The 16974-nt window shown below is 35.5% G+C and overlaps 1 protein-coding gene across 5 annotated transcripts in view; it reads left to right on the forward strand.

Moving 5' to 3' along the window:
- slo (calcium-activated potassium channel slo) overlaps positions 1 to 16974 on the forward strand; it is an 880402-nt gene that overhangs the window by 189868 nt on the left and 673560 nt on the right. For 3 of the 5 annotated variants that reach the window (XM_090404400.1, XM_090404403.1, XM_090404401.1), the window contains 2 exons: positions 14006 to 14097; positions 15192 to 15302. In XM_090404400.1, the coding sequence (XP_090260526.1) occupies positions 14006 to 14097; positions 15192 to 15302 (203 nt within the window). Of the gene's footprint in view, positions 1 to 14005; positions 14098 to 14813; positions 14906 to 15191; positions 15303 to 16974 lie in introns of all 5 variants that reach the window. The other 2 variants (XM_090404399.1, XM_090404404.1) reach the window with 1 other exon arrangement.

Consider the following 16974-nt stretch of genomic DNA (forward strand, 5'->3'; position numbering starts at 1 on the left):
AGAGAATCAAAATGAGTTTCTTGTTTGGTTAAACTTTGGACCAAAATCAGTAGTTTTTTCCCTCGCCCTCAAAAACTACAGGTTTCTTTTATGCAATGGCAGCGTTTCCACAAATGCATCAAGCGTGTTAGCGTTTACAAAACTGATTAAACTGCAAACAGTATGATCAAACAGTTCGGCTCACATATAAAGCACACAGAAACAGAAGTAGTAAAAATTATTATTGTGTCTAATTTCTGGCACGAATACGCCACCTGACGGTCAATGCTACTGTTGAGCCTAAATTAGTAAAATCGTAAATTTCGCTGCTTATACTTAGATTGAAATAATGGATAATTTGGATACTGAAAGGGATCTTAACTGCTCACTCTTCTCTCTTATTAATATGCGTGATGAGAATTTGTTCTCTTTTGAGGCCGTGACGAAATCCAGAATATCTTCAGCAGTGTATATCGCAAGTTTTACAATATTTATAAACGAGCTGCTGTATCGTATTGCTAAACGTATCGTATTGCCACAACGGTCTACATGGAATATGGATGAAGATATCGTATTATTGAAACTTTTATTTATGTTTAAACATGTATCTATCATGTTTCGACATATTGAAACAAATCATATCTTACTGTAACGGAATTAACTACGTAATAAACTAGGTATACTTATGGCTTGAATAACCTTCAAGTTTCAGATAGAACTTAAAGCTTATTCAAATTATTCATCTTACACATTTTTATTTTATTTATTTTCAAATGAGAATGCGATGGGACTTTCAGATGTATTTTAGGAGTTTGACTCGAGTATTCAGGATTATCTTTCTACGAAACAAGTCTGGTAACTGTTGCTGCAGTGGGCTGTAGGGAATTATTATTATCTGTATATGATAAAAGTTGGACCACGTTGCTATTCTACGTTCAACAACAGTAGACAATGGCAGTGATCTGATTAATTCACTAGATGCTTTTGCGAAAACTAAATTTTATGAGAAACTTTTACAAGAACACTGGAGAAGTCATCCAATTAAGATGAAGCAAAACATACTGTAGTTGAATGGACTTCAAAATCTAACGAAGGGGAAACTTATAATAATTAAGCCAGCGATCAATAAATCCCAGACAATGCTTCGTCGACAAGTCTACGTGCACTTAGGTTTCCGTTTACAGAACATACTCCCTGAAGTGGACTAGCGATGATTAGGCATGGATTTAAGTTGATTGCCTCAGATTATTCAGTGGTCTGTATAGGAAATGCTTTCCTCGTAAGTCTACGTGAGAAGAATTTTAAAGACATGCATTTTTTTACATACCGTTACTTCTTTTCCCAGACGACCGAATGTAAGAATCATGGGTTCGGTAATCATGTTTTCATGACTGTCGTGAAGACGACGCGACTTCTGCCCTGGATTCCATGTAAGATGCGAGAAAAATCTTCACACAGGAAGGTAATAGTTTTTTTTCTTCTTTCGGAACCTAACATTTTTATCATGGAAAACAAGCAAACAAGGGCACACAGTTAACAGATAAAACAACTCAAACCCTTAACTCTTGTTTACAAAAATTTTTTCAATGTTTGAATTTCTTTTTCTTATTTTTATGGATTTTCTCATTTACTTTACAAAGAATATTCTTTTGTATAGGAGTGCACATTTATTAATCATTTTACCTTTGTGTGTTTTCGATTTTTTCCCCCTTGATTAGAAATATCTCGCCTTGAATCTAACGTTTTTTTTTTTGAGGTTTACAGAGTTTTTTTTCCTTCTTTTTTTCGCTTTTAATTTAATATTTGTTTAGGATGTCGGATAGTTGTCACTCCAACGATGTGTCTATTCAAATTCATTTCATTTATTTATTTTTACTTCTGCTGATTTTTTAGTTCAATATATATCTTCTCATTTCTTTTCGGATCGAATAATCTGTAGTATTGTAAATTTTATTTCGCTTGTTTATCGTGTTGTAAATTACATTAAAAGTCTATTTATTAAACCTATAACTTGTAAAAATTTAAAAATTTTCTTTTTTTTAATTTAATGTACTGTACTTTACCTTCGTGTAATATTTCGCATCCAAGCTAATTAAATTTTCTGTTTCATTGTTTTTATTATTAATAATTTGCTTCAAATTTATCCACAAAATACCATTTGATTTGATCTTTATTTAGATGACTTATCTTTGTGGTTTAATTTTTTTTTCAATATGTCCTTTATGCGAAAGAATGGACAATTATCTGTAACTAAGTGATTTCCCCTCCAACCCTTCTTTCCCAAAATTTATGTTTGCCATTTACTAATATTAGGTAAGAAACTAACTCAAAGTTGTCGGCAATATTAACATGCTTCAAGTTCCTGCGGTCATTCACATCAGAAATGTCACAGGAACATGACTATCAGGCCTTGCAGGAATATGTATGGACCAATCATCTAGTCATCAAGGATACGATCTTGGAAATTATTTTCTACTCTGTGGATTGTAGTAAGTTCATAAATGAGAGTTTCTGGTATCCATCGTTAAGTAAAATGGCGAATAAAATACAGCGATGAATGAAACCCAACTGCATAATTTCAACGGTCTGTCCCATATCACTCGGTTGAAGATGTTGAATTAGCCGGATATGGCACTAGTATTCGTGGAACTTCTTCTTCTTCTGCAACTTCTCCCACTTAAGTGGGGTCACAGTTGATGATGAGTCTCCTCCACATCCTCCTGTCTTGGGCTGTCACCACATCCAAAGTTCATCATCCTCAAGTCCTCTTCTACCAGCTCCCTCCATCTCTTCTTTGGCCGCCCACGCTTCCTCCTTCCTTGCACATCCATCTTCATGATCCTTCTTCCCACATATTCATCCTCCCTCCTCATCACATGACCAAACCATCTCAACCTTGCCTCCTGTATCTTCGCTCCTACGTTCATAACTTTCACTGGTCCCCTCACAGTCATTTCTCAATTTCGCACATCCACTTAAGCATTCTCATCTCTGCTACTTCCATTCTGCTGATTTTATTTTTCCTCAGGGCCACAGTTTGTATTACGTACGTCATAGCTGGCCTCACTACTGTCCTATAGATTTTGCCTTTCAGATTGATCAGCACCCTCTTATCGCATAACACTCCCTCCAGTTCCTCCAACCCGCTTGTATCCTGCATCCCACTTCCTTCTCAGCTCCTCCATCTTCTTCCACTGTTGAACCTAAGTATCTAAAGTCCCTCACCTTCCTGATGACATTTCCTTCCAGCTCCAGATCTGTCTCCTGGCCGCCGCCCACAGTGCAACACATATACTCTGTCTTACTTCTGCTCAGTTTCATACCTCTCTCTTCCAGTACTTTTCTCCATCTTTCCAGTTTAGTTCCCGGTTCTTCTCTTGAATCTGCACACAGCAAGATGTCATCCGCATACAACATTGTCCAAGGCGCATCTTCTCTCACCTCCTCCATCACAATGTTAAACAGAAACGGACTTAATGCTGACCCTTGTATTCGTGGAACAGAAGTAGAAAACGTTCTTCAGACATTAGCACTTGGACTACTCTCTTCCATTTAAATCGTGTTCTTCCATATCTGCATTCTAGTTTACTGAACATTTAATAGTTGGTGAGAGTTCCAAATAAGTCATTTTCTTTTAGCTGTCAGCAGTAAGTGAACAATAAGTGAGAACATATGCAGCTCGTCGATTTAGGATTCTTTGTGAAAATCGTTCGGATATTTCTCAAAACAACAGTCATGTTGCCATTCTTCATTAAAACATTGGCATTCTTCTTCATTCTTCGTTTGAAGAATGGGAACAGAATAACATACTGTTATTCAAGTTTATTAACTGTTCCGATTAATATCAGGGTCAGCATTAAGTCCGTTATGACTTTTCAAATGAATGGCAAGAAATCGGTCTCTATGGCGTTTGGAAGGGTTTTTATCCCACAAGACAGGCATGCAGTGCAAGAAAGTACACGGAAGTGACAGACTTAGTCGTCTATTGCAGACAGGATTGACCGTTCTATTGCACCATTAATTGAGTTTCTGTAAAGCCAAGTTCGCTGATAGGACTTTAAACCTATGGAAAGGTGAAGCAAATGAAATAAATACTATTAAGGTGCGCTGGCTTACCCCCTAGAACATATCCACGCCTCTTTAGAAATTTTAGCGTTTACAGGTCGATTTTCAGTGCAGAAACTTGGAATGTTTATCATCTTCCTGATTTCTTGAAATACAACTATAAGACAGTTTCATTTTCTCTTGCGGCGTTGCCAGAAAAGTAACAAATGTTTGATGTTATGATGATTGGTGAAGTATTACGGCGGGAATACGACTGTTAAGAATCGGAACAATACTAAAAACACTACTTATCGCTTATGATGTGCTAATTTTGTACGCAAATTTCATAGAGGAATTCAGGAATACTATTTTATGTGCAAAATGATATTCCGTATTACCAAAAGTTTCTCTACGTTTCAAAATAATATTTAACTACGTTTTTAACACATAAAAAAAACGTATAATCACAATTGGAAGTGTTTTCTTCTACTTTTGCCATCTTTCCGTGTCTCACATATTGATTAATTAATTCTATTAACCATCAAATGATTAATCTCAAGTTATCCAACCAAATGGTAGTTGATTAATTAATTTCTCGGTGACTGATGGGTTTGAAAGAAACCAAATGGAGCGCGAGCCACCTAATTAATTTTCGTGGCTGCGAAAAGACAAATGTAGAGCTTCGAATTTACTGATCTGATCACTGTATACAGATTTGGAGGCAAGAAACCTTTACGATTCCGGGTCAACTGTTTAAGATCACCATACGGCACTTTCGAAGCAGTTAATACGAATGACGTGGAAGCGGCAAATGGTAAGTGAAGTTATTGAATTTATTATAAAGACAGTTTTTTTATGAAAAATATTACTTTATATGATATGGAATATATATGAATAAATTAATTCTTGTTTTGATGCATTTATTTCTCTTTTTATTAATATAATATAATCATAATAGAATACTGAAATCAGTGTAATTTTGTAAATTTCAGCTATTGGAAATAAGAAATTAAAAACATCATTATAATTTCAGTTTATTTATATAATTCATTTTCCGATGTCTGTGAATGCCTTTAGGTTGTAGATGAATTTCATCACTCGGTGTGGAAACACTGCTCTGTTTATTCTGAATTGGCTTGAAAAACTGTTATGTATAGCCTTTAGATCTTAGTTTCCGGATTATTTAACTCTTAATTGACCCAGATTACTAATGAATGCTTAGTTAACAATCTTTTATAAGTGTGGTAATCCAAAATGTTTACATATTTTAAATGTATCAAAATCATTGCTTTATTCTTTGCGAATGATTACTATAGGAAGCATTGCAAATTACACAGTGTATTTAAATTCTCTAATAAAATCTTAATATATACATTAAGATTATTATATAATTAAATTTACTTAAATTAAATTCACTATAGAAGCATCATAAAGAACATTACAGAGAACATTGTAATGTTCTTTATAATAATAATACGTGTTAGAATGATGAAACAAATATGCTAAAACCATTTTTTTTTATTTGTGAACAATAAAAATGAATTTTATGATATTTTTATTCGTCATTTTTATTTAATATTTATAATATTACGCCATCATTACAATTAAGATGCGTGGTATTAATATCGTAATGAATATTATTTGTTTAATGTTACAATATGACTCGCTTGTCAGAAGCGAGAAAGAGATGAGAACATGAAGCTAATTATGGGAGATGCTTCACTATTGGAGACACGAAATAAAGGAAGAGGTGGGGATGATGATGAGAAAAAGTATTGCACATTTTTTATTTTGATTTCAAACACGTAACATTAATGCTTAGGAAAATATGGACATCATAGTGTGAGAAACAAACAGCCATGACGGCCACTTTAATGTAGATCTTACGCTTCGATGACTACAGTAGTTCTACGGGGCATACTTTCCACAAACGCACGATAGAAATCAATGGGAAAGTGGACCATCTTCCTGGACCGCACTCAAACTTGTTTAACTTTTTGCGTGAGCCATTAGTAGCAGAGACTCTACCAATCGACCAACCTTTGCTGGCATTCAACGTGTCGTCGGAGGAATGGCGGGTTACTGAGCTTTAATTTGTTAATTACAGCCCCTAACAATGATGGAGACTGTCCCCAAACTCAGTTTCTCAGATTGCATTTCCCTATTCACTTAGGTTTTTTTTTTTTTTGTGAGAACTACGTACAATAAACTAGTTATAAATGTTTATATACGCTTGGGAACCCGTGAAAGTTTTTGCGGCATATATATATATACATTAAAATAGAATATTATGTCATACATTTAAAAGTTTAAACCAAGTATTAGTGCATTTGCTATTCTTCTATTGAGCAACATTATTATTTCCCTTATAGCCCATTCACCCAAAACAGTATTGTTGTAATTCAGAACCGATTTAATTTTTAAATGAGTTGATGAGACTAAAACTCCAAGAGTTAAAAAAAAAATCTGTCAGTTTAGAAAAGTTTCGTTAAAAGTATATTCACTTTTCCCATAGTTCATTTTTATCGATGAAGCCCTTTAATGGTTCGAAAGACTTGGTTCATATTTCATATTCTGGGAAGAACTTATAAGGGCTTTTTAGCTAAAAGTAACTTACAGTTTCTCCCCTTCCCGGAAACACTTTTTTTTTTTTTTTTTTTTTGCGTCTCGCAAAACAAGCAAACGATGTAAATAGGATTAATCGACCACTCCATCAAAGCGTTAATTTAACTTTACATAAAGCCAAGGTTATTTTGCACCGATAGTCCATTGAGACTAACACGTTAAGGGGAAGATGAGTTGAGGTTGGGGGGGATTAATTTATAAAGGGCGCTGGTCTCTAAAGTGTTAATTAAACGAGTGCCGATTTCTTTCTTTTCTTTTTTTTTTTTTTTTTTTTTTTCCGGTTACGGAAAGTTCAGCTGCTGCTGCCCCGTTACAGATTGCACCTTAATTTAAAGTGATGTTTTCTAAAGAAGTATGCTTTCTACCTTATGCAGCTATTATAGAAAATAAACTTTAAAGAAAAATAATAAATTTCGAATTTTGCTCCTACAAAAAACGAGTGGGTCCGAATAATATGGCAATAGCCAAAACGACTATTCATTATAGTTCATCATCATTCATGACATTCGTCAAAATGCCTCGCCCTTAAAAACATATTCATTTTTCATTATGATATTCTGCGATTGAATTGGCGGCCGAAGCAACTCAGCCTATGAGCCAGCGTATTGTGTCTGTTTTCTATAATGGCTAGTCCTGTTTTGAGAGATGAACCACCGAGTTTGGGAATGGCGAAGGGAGACCTGCTGTTAGGGTATATGCCGCCCCAAATCAAGCACGATTTTCCTGTCCCTACATTTTACAAAATATATAAAATTAAAAAAAAAAAAAAAAGATTTTATGGTTGAAATACATTTTACTTCCCTACAAACTTTGCCGTTCCTAAACATTGCCTTAGTTGCTTAATGAATGACGACGTCCCTGAAAGGAGGGTTGAATTTCATCCTTTTTAGGAGTGTTTCAACAAAAGGTGTAAACCTGAAATTTGTTTTGTTCATCCGTCCATAAGCATGCTATTCCTTCGCTCCATCGGAACTGATTTTATTGAAATTAGGTATTGGGAATTTCCACTGAAATATGTTGAGCATCTTAATTTTGACATCGCTATGACGATTTTTTTTCTACAAATCTTGCAAAATGTTTCGTAATTTATTTATTTATTTCGTAGGGGTTCCCCCCTTCCTCCCCTTTGAGCCCTCCTAATGAGGAATTAAGTATATTTTATGACTATAGATCCGTGTGTGTGTGTGTGTGTGTGTGTGTGTGTGTGTGTGTGTGTGTGTGTGTGTGTGTGTGTGTGTGTGTGTGTGTGTTCATTGGGCCGGTTCGCCTCTTCTATGGAGCGAAAAACCCGAGTTTCGGGGTGAAAAAAAAACCTTGTACCTACATATGAGACTGACTAACTCACATTTAGTCGAAAGAGATTAGATAAAAGTTCGATTCCTTATCATCGACGGGAATCGAACCCAGGTCTTTCCGACCAAAGGGTCTATGAATGAGGCTCTCAATGTTTCGTAATGATGCAGACTAATAATTCCACTTTTTTTTTTTTTTTTATTATTGACTGGCCTGGGGATTTAGCCCCTCTACTGAAATTTATTAAGTCTACTCGATTTTGGTTTCATTTCAATCATTTTTAACAGCAAAATTTAGCAGAACAATATAAAATTATGTGTTATGAATGTCAGTAAATAAGCTGCCTACAATGTCAAAAGAAGTTACATATCAAAAATGGCCGGATTCAATTGTTGAGATGATGGATATGTCCTTGCACAAGAATTGTATTGAGACCTTTTAAGTATGACGGCCTCAAATCATTTCTATATTTTTTTAGGTCACACTTTTAAGGAACATTTAGTCTAGATTCTTGTAAGGATATCTTTTATTTTAATTACTAATTTTGCGATGAGTTTCTTGTTAGATCTAGTTTTCAAGCATGTATGATTATGACTATTTTTTCTTTAGCCTAAATATTTTTGGAGGATGTACAAGAATTACGAAAAAAAAAATCACATTATAGAAGTAGCATAATATGCTCGAAAATATAGTCACATGATATCAGTACGAGTACGGAATATGATCTCTTCTGATGGCTAAGCATTTCTGACAGCGGTGGAGTATGCTCATATTCTTCTTCTTATTGTGCTATCTTCTATCGAAGGTCAGCGACCATCTTGGCGAACAAACTGCGCTCTTGTGCTAATCTGAACAGCTGTGCACTGCTCTTTCCTGTCCACGTCTTGATGTTGTCAAACCATGATATTCTTTTTCTTCCTCTAGTTCCTTTGCCACCAATTCTTCCTATCAAAATAGTTTGTAGAAGTTGGTATTTGCTGTTTCTCATGATGTGGCCAAGATATGATGTTTTTCGTTTCTTGATTATTTGTACAAGATGTTTAGCTTTGCCAATGGATTTTAAGACATCTTCATTGGTAATTTTTTCTGTCCATGATATCTTTAGCATTCTTCTGTATAGCCACATCTCAAAGGCTTCGATTTTCTTGATGGTTGTCGCCTTCAATGTCCATGTTTCAACTCCATAGAGCAGAATAGACCACACGTAGCATTTCAGAATTCGGCATCTGACTTCCATGTTTAGGTCTTTATTGCAGAATGGTGTTCTCATTTTCATGAAGGACTGCCGTGCAACTTCAATCCTTGTCTTTATATCTATTTCTGGATCCCACCGTTCATTGAGCCAGCAACCAAGATATTTATATCTTGACACTTGATCAATATTTTTCCCATTGAGTGTCAGTTTCATTGATGAGGCTGAATGTTTGCTGATGATCATGTATTTTGTCTTGTTGATGTTTATATGCTCATATAAGGATATCTATAAGATTCTGTGGCAACAATTCCATTCTTCCAACAAAGCAGACTTTAGCTCGCTAATTGTCCGAGGTGGCGGCTGCCACCGTGCAATGCGACGTCAAAGAGCGTCCCACACATATTCGATCGCATTTATGTCTGCATTTATTCGATTGCATTTATTTAAGACACTCCTTCACTTCTTGAGCTCTACATATTTCTTTCCATGGCATTATCATGCATGGAAAGAAAATCTAAGCCAACTGCATCCGTACAAATCTCATGTAAGATTCGAGATCTTCTCGGTACTTCTGCTCAGTTACAGTATCAAAAACACGAAGAGGGATGTAGTCATTGATTATTATTCCACTCCACATAATAACACTGCCTCAAGTGTAAGTGTCTGATATTGGAGGGATGATATCGCATTCTTCTCTTTTCTCTACAGATCAAACAACGTCTAGAATCCATCTGTAGGCTAAAACTTATGAGATAACAGAATTTTATCCCATTTGTCAGGGGATCCAAGTCACATGTTCATGGCACAGTTTTGACGAGCTCTGTGGTGGTTTGTGGTTAACGGGTTACGAACCACTAGCTTCCTTTTGAATTGAGCCTTCTTAACACATTCCGGTGGATTTGTTTTCGCCTGTGGCGGCAGCGATCTCAGTAAATAATTGGTAGCAGGACATCTGAGGGTTCCGTCTTGTTTAGGGAATGAAAAGATATTAAAGAATTTGTTTTTGTAACTTATTTTTAAAAATCTTTCTTTCTAAAATATCTTCTGCATCCCTTAATCTTTGGACTTTTCTCCTCACTCTAATGCCCAAATGCTTTCATGTTATCCACTTTTATTACATTTCCCTAAATACATTGCCTCACTTTATATTCTTTAATGTTCCTACTTTTTTTACTTTTTTTTTAAAATTTTATGACAACCAGTCCAGTGACCACCTTTCCTGTTTTAAACATCTGGCATAACCAAGGCCGGATTTAAGGTTCCTGTGACCCATAAGCTATTACTTAAGAGATTCGTCTCCAAATGAGTAAATGGAGTAAATTTTAGGTATAATAGCGTTTCGGATCTCTTATACGAGGCTTGTCTAGCTTATGTGTAAATACGGCCATTGATCTACCCTCTCTCCATCTTTTTTTTGTTTAGTATAAAAATTACATTGAGAATTTCATATAATAGAATATAGTAGACATCCCTAGTGGATTTAAAACAATTCAGTAGATGTAAACTTAAATATCAAACTGAATGTGTTGCACTCAGTTTGCGTCCACTGAATATTTTATTGTTAGATAAATATGAATTGTTAATAATCGAGAGTATCATGTCATCAATGGGTAGCGGATAACCTCCAGAGTTTTAAATATGTTTTCATTTCACGATAACTTAACTTCCATGTAACATACAGTTGCTTGAAGTATACGTGAAGTTCATGGGTTAATTTGCTATGACTTCTGAAATATATACACTACCTGATCAAAAGTATCGGATACCCCCTCTGTAATTCGTAAACCGACGTCTAGATGTCACCACGACCCTACCTACTTACCGGTATAAAAGGAGGCACAGAGCTGTGTGTTGTTCAGTGATAAGAAGTACGAGCAGAATGGGTAGGTCAAGGGAGCTCAATGACTTCGAACGCGGACTAGTTATTGGTTGCCATATCAGTAAGAAATCTGTCAGAGACATTTCATCCCTGCTCAAGTTGCCCAAGTGACGTGATTGTGAAGTGGAAATGTGAAGGCACAACCACAACAAAACCACGTTCGGATAGGCCGTGTTTAATGACAGACAAGGACCGTCGAGCGTTGAAGAAGGTTGTTCGTGGAAATCGCCTGACATCGAGTGAAACAATCACTCCGGAGTTCTTCAGTGCTACTAACTGTCCAACCATGAATGTGCGTCGAGAGTTAAGAGGAATGGGGTTTCATTGTCGAGCAGCTGCCCATAAACCAAACATTTCTCCTGTGAACGCTAAACGCGGATTGCAGTGGTGTAAAGAGCGACGCCACTGGACAGTGCACAACTAGAATGGATGTGATTGGAATGATGAATCATTCTTTACCATGTGGCAGTCCGATGGGAGGGTCTGGGTGTAGCAAATGCCTGGAGAATGATTCCTGCAAGCACGTGTAGTGCTAACAGTGAAATTTGGAAGAGGTGGCGGCATTACAGTGTGGGGGTGTTTTTCATGGAATGGACTTTGCCCTATCGTAACACTACACGGAAATCTAAATGCGGAAGGGTATAAGGACATTTTGATCCGTTGCGTACTGTCTACGGTAGACAATTCGGTGATGACTATTGTTTGTATCAGCATGACAATGCTACATGCCATAAAGCAAGATCTGTGAGGGAATGGGTTTGTGGACAATAACGTTCCAGAAATGGACTGGCCTGCCCAGAGTCCTGACCTGAATTCCATAGAACACAATTGGGATGAATTAGAACCCCAACTTCGCTCCAGATCCCAACGACCCACATCACGAGCTTCTGGCTACAGCTCTTGAGGAAGAATTGGCTGCCGTTCCTCCAGAGACGTTCCGACACCAGGTAGAAAGCCTCTCCGGCAGAATTAGAACTGTCATAGAAACAAAGGGGTGGACCCACCCCGTGTTAATGTCCACTACTGGAAAGTGTGTCACAGGGAAAGTCTGATTACATTTTCGAGTAGGTGTCCGGATACTTTTGATCAGATAGTGTATATATACTATTTGACCACTATTTGAAAATTATTTCATTTACTATAGCGTAATTAAGTGTTTTCAGCCACATACCGTGTATGGACTTGCAGTATTAAGGGAACTTTTTATTCTCCATCCGGATTCTGCCCCTGGGGTTCAAACTAAACAACCCAATAGAAAGTCATTTTTCTAATTTATAATCAAATTCTTCAGGCACTAAGTGACTCTTTTATCCTTTGTTATCGGTTAGCATTTATTTAGCTTATTTTTTTGTAGCTGTCGGTCATTTATCGGAATTTATTTATCTATTTAATTGAAGTTGCTGTGGTTGGTGAATTTTTTGAATGCTGTTTGATGTAGTTTTATTGGTGGAAACATAATTTCGACAACTATTATTTTTATTTATTTGTTTATTTTTAATTTGTCACTTAAAGAAAGTGCAATAGTGTCATTTTATAATTGAGCTCCATAATTTATATTTCATTATGGAATAGAATTTCCGGAATATAGCATATCGATTTTTAGGAGCTGGTGGAAAGGTGGGGAGGGGGGTGCAAAACCTTGAAAACTAGTACATTAAATCCAAACGGTGGCAACAAATTAGCTTCTCCGAGCAACATATTATGCCATCTCTACACACAAATTATTTTTAATCTCTTTTAAAATTATTAAGGTTATTTTTTAACAAAATGCTTGAAAACTAACGAACAAACTGGTCAACTATTTTGAAAAAAATATATCGCGGTTATAAGACAGTCAAATATTTAACTAATAAATTACCCCCAAGGTTTTGTTTCTTTTGTACACTAAATATATATGTATATATTTATATATATATTATTTATATAGAAATATAATATCTTTGTCACAAGGCCTCTTCTTTGTTTCCGCTTGTAACAGGATATATTTATCAAATTGTAAAGTACATTCGGACACTAGCTTAAATCAAATATAGATTAACTTTAAAATAACATGCCTATTCTATATTCTATCAAACATTTACACGTTATTTCAGCACTGTATTCTAACAACCATGCACATAGAGAGAGAAGAGGCACCTTGTTTCCTTCTTTTCCTTTTTAGAAATATGTTTAGTGACGATGTTTCCTTCCTCCCATTTTCCCGTGTATTTTCCCAGATTTCTTTCCCGAAATATCCCACCTGTCTGTGAAAAATGGTATACATTTCACATTTAGGCGTATATTTTCACAATCCAATTTATTCTCCGACAAAATGTTAATTGATTGTGAAAGAACACGCATTTTGTTTTATGAACCTGTTTCTTGAGTGATTGAAGGCGAGTAGGAAAAGTTAGGAGAGAGTGAAAGAGACAGAGACAGGTGGCCAAAGAGAGGGAGGGAAAAAAAAAAGATACATTAGACCATTTTCAAATTTTTTGTGTTATACAACATTTTGCTGCAGTGCAGCTTTGATGTGTTTTCTGCGAAGTCCTTTGCTTGGTCCAATGCTCTATTTGTATTAGAAAATATAATAATAATAATACATTGGAGAAAAATGCATTATAATAGTTTGCAATTAGAACCATAAAAAAGGAGACCATATACCTAGCAGTACTGCATTTGATTCTGGCTGTCTGCGGTTTGTATATAGTTGCGAACTTTACTTTTATTTTATATTTCACCCGACTACGTCGGCTCCAAAGAAAATTCAGTTATAAACATAAGTAATAACTATATTACGTGATAAATATTAAATCGACTTTCACTGTATTCATAGGCTGTTCAAGGTTCTCGAAAGTGGTATATAAGCCTAAAAGAGTTTAATATGTGAAAATGCTGTTTAAACTATTGACATGGCTCCTCCGAACTACGAGAAATGATTTGCATGTTAAATTTATTAACGAATAACATAAGTAGTGAGTAATCACCTTTCTCTTCCCTGTTTCCTATAGGCCGTCTTTGCCAGTTGCATTCCTGAGATCCTAGAGTTAGTAGGGACTAGGCCCAAATACGGTGGCGAATTCAGGCGGGAATACGGCAAAAGGTACCAAAACAGATGTATCCGTGTGTGTGTGGTGGTGGTGATGGTGGTGGTGTGTGTGTGTGCCTAATCTCTTTCCTCTCTCTCTATCTCTCCCTTTTCCTTGGCTGCAATATGTATATTTCTCTGTCTCTGTTGTCCTTTTCTTTGTATTTCTTTCCCTTTCTATCCCTTGTATTTTCCCATTTCCTGGTCCCATCCATCCAGATCTGCAACCGGTGCACCGGTTATTACACCTTAACTCGTCTTCTCTCCATGTAAAAGTTTTTTCGTTCCTTTTCTTACCATAATGTCGGAGATGTAATTCAGCATTGAGGAATTTATTTATTTACTTTTGTTTATGATTAGCAGTTCTTATCAGCACCTTAACATCTACCACATATAATCAGTTAGTAGCCGATTGCACCTGTTGCATGCTCTGGCAGGACTTTTGACGGACCGATTGGTGTTGCCGCACTGCCTGCCAGTGAAGTCATGTTTGTAAGTCATGTGCACATGATAAATAATTAAGCTTTAAATATAATTTAACGAGTAAAGCTTACAAGCGGGAACGTGAACGAGGTGTTGTTGTAGACAATGTCTTCTGTGTCTTGGTGCGTTTTCTTTGCATCTCAGATTCCTTTCTCCTTCCTCTTTACTTTCTATGCTGCACGTGCACTACATGACCGTTTGCTGGCACCGCTTCGTCTTGCACGTCAATGTCTGCTGACCACAAATAGGCCGTGTTCGCTAGCTGCATACCAGAGATTATAGACCTTATAGGTTCGCGACCTAAATACGGTGGAACTTTCAAGTCTGAAAGAGGAAGAAGGTAACTGTTTAATTAATTTTCATGCAGGTACTTATTATAAATTATGAGACTTAATAATTCAAATAATATTTCTTATCGTAAGGCAAATTAAAAAACTATATGTTAAAACAGTATTCGGAAAGAATTTAAAATTAATCTGACGCGACGAAAATAATAAACAATTTCAAGAGTAATAAGTATCGCTAAACTTATGAATGCGGCTTAATTAATAATTCGTGTTGAAATTAATGACATGTATTTCAAGATTTTTTCCAACAAACAGCTGTAATTAAATTTTTCCTTTCAGACATATTGTCGTGTGTGGACACATCACATACGAGTCGGTATCGCATTTTTTAAAAGATTTTTTACACGAAGACCGAGAAGATGTGGATGTGGAAGTTGTCTTTTTGCATAGGTAATATATGTTTGTATTTTACATATTTGACGTAACTTGGGTACTTTTTTTTTTTTGTCTTCGGTGATATGCTAATTATGTGCAATCTAAAATTGAAGAATGACTGTTTTAATTTATTTCGATGTCGTTTCTTAAGGAACATTAACTTTTATTGTAAGGTAAGAATAAATTTGTTGTAATTTTCTAACGCTAGTTCCGCAGGAAAAGAAAAAAAAAAGAGGCTTGTGTCTGCAATTTTGGCACTAACTGTTGAAACTTTTTCTAGGTTTTTATTTATTTTAATTTATTTCTTCCCTCTCCCCAGTGGATTCCAGATTGATTTACCTTTTTTTTTTTTTTTTTTTTTTTTTTTTCCGGGAAGAACCTAATATTTTAAATCCTTAATTTAGCAAAATTGACTGTAGAGCATATTTGTGCATACAGATAAATAGTAGTTAGGACGCAAATAGTCACCCTTCATCTAGCCCAATGGTGGCGAACCTTTTTATGTGCGCATGCCAAAAGTTTACAAATTGAGTCGCTGTCGTGCCGGGGGCAGTTTTTAGTGGGGGAAATATTAATAGAAAATTAATTAATTTATAATATTATATAATGTTTTATAAATAGTTATAATTTTATAAATACTATTTTATTTTATTTATAATATTATTCAGTGTAAAATTGATTATTGTATTATTAAACTGATTTTAATGATGTTGGTTTGGAAAAAAAAAAATAACCGTAGTGAAAAAAATATTTATGCATTCTTCTTCTTCTTCTTCATGTAGCTTCCTCAGTGACAGGGTGCAGGACCATGTCCTTCCAGTTTCTCTGTTGGTGGTTTTCCTCTTTGTTTCTGCATAGCCATGTGATTCTGTCCATGATCTTATATCTTCAAGCCATGTCTTTCGTTTTTTGCTTCTTGATCCTTTTTATACAACATATTTATAATGCATAAATATTTATGCATTATAACTCACCATAGAAGTTAGCTGAGCAGGGGAAGCAGCAGAAGGATGTCAACTTGTAAGCAAAATTCTTACCGTATTTACTCGAATATAACATGCCCTCACGTATAACTCGCACCCCTGATTTTACTTTACAAAAAAAGACATCAAAAAGTTTTGCATATTACCTCGCACACGAAAAATGTTTAAACATGTTAACGTGATAGTAACTCGCTCCCCACGGTAACAACACGCCCTCCCCAACAGCCATTATACTGCAGATGCAAGAAAAACACAGAAGAATTGAGAGAAGAGATGGAAATACTTGCATATAGAAAATTTAGATCATGAGTATGAGTATCATGATTTAGATCATGAAAGCTAAATGGAAAATATTTTTTTCATCTGCTAGGTTTGAACTTTTCATAATAAAAAAAAAATAATCTTTTTAAAAATTATTTTAAATGAAATACTGCAGAATCTGGCTGCATCATAGCCAAAAAATATTACAAAAATATTTTCATGCATAGACATTACAAGGACTTGATGCATTTCACTTATTCGTTCTATATAAATTCTGTGCAGATGTAGTGGACATGTTTTGGCAATGGCAGTGTTTTCTGAGGGGAAGAAATTGTATTCTGTATCATTGGTAATATGATAGATGCATACATGTATACGATGTGAAGCAAATTCATTTATTTTTTATTTTTTTTTATTCATGGAATTTTGTTAGATTAGTGGGT

This window comes from Typopeltis vanoorti, chromosome 14 (assembly GCF_054136105.1).
Source record: "Typopeltis vanoorti isolate ZY-2024b chromosome 14, IOZ_Tvanoo_1.0, whole genome shotgun sequence".
In the NCBI taxonomy this organism is placed as follows: Eukaryota; Metazoa; Arthropoda; class Arachnida; order Uropygi; family Thelyphonidae; genus Typopeltis; species Typopeltis vanoorti.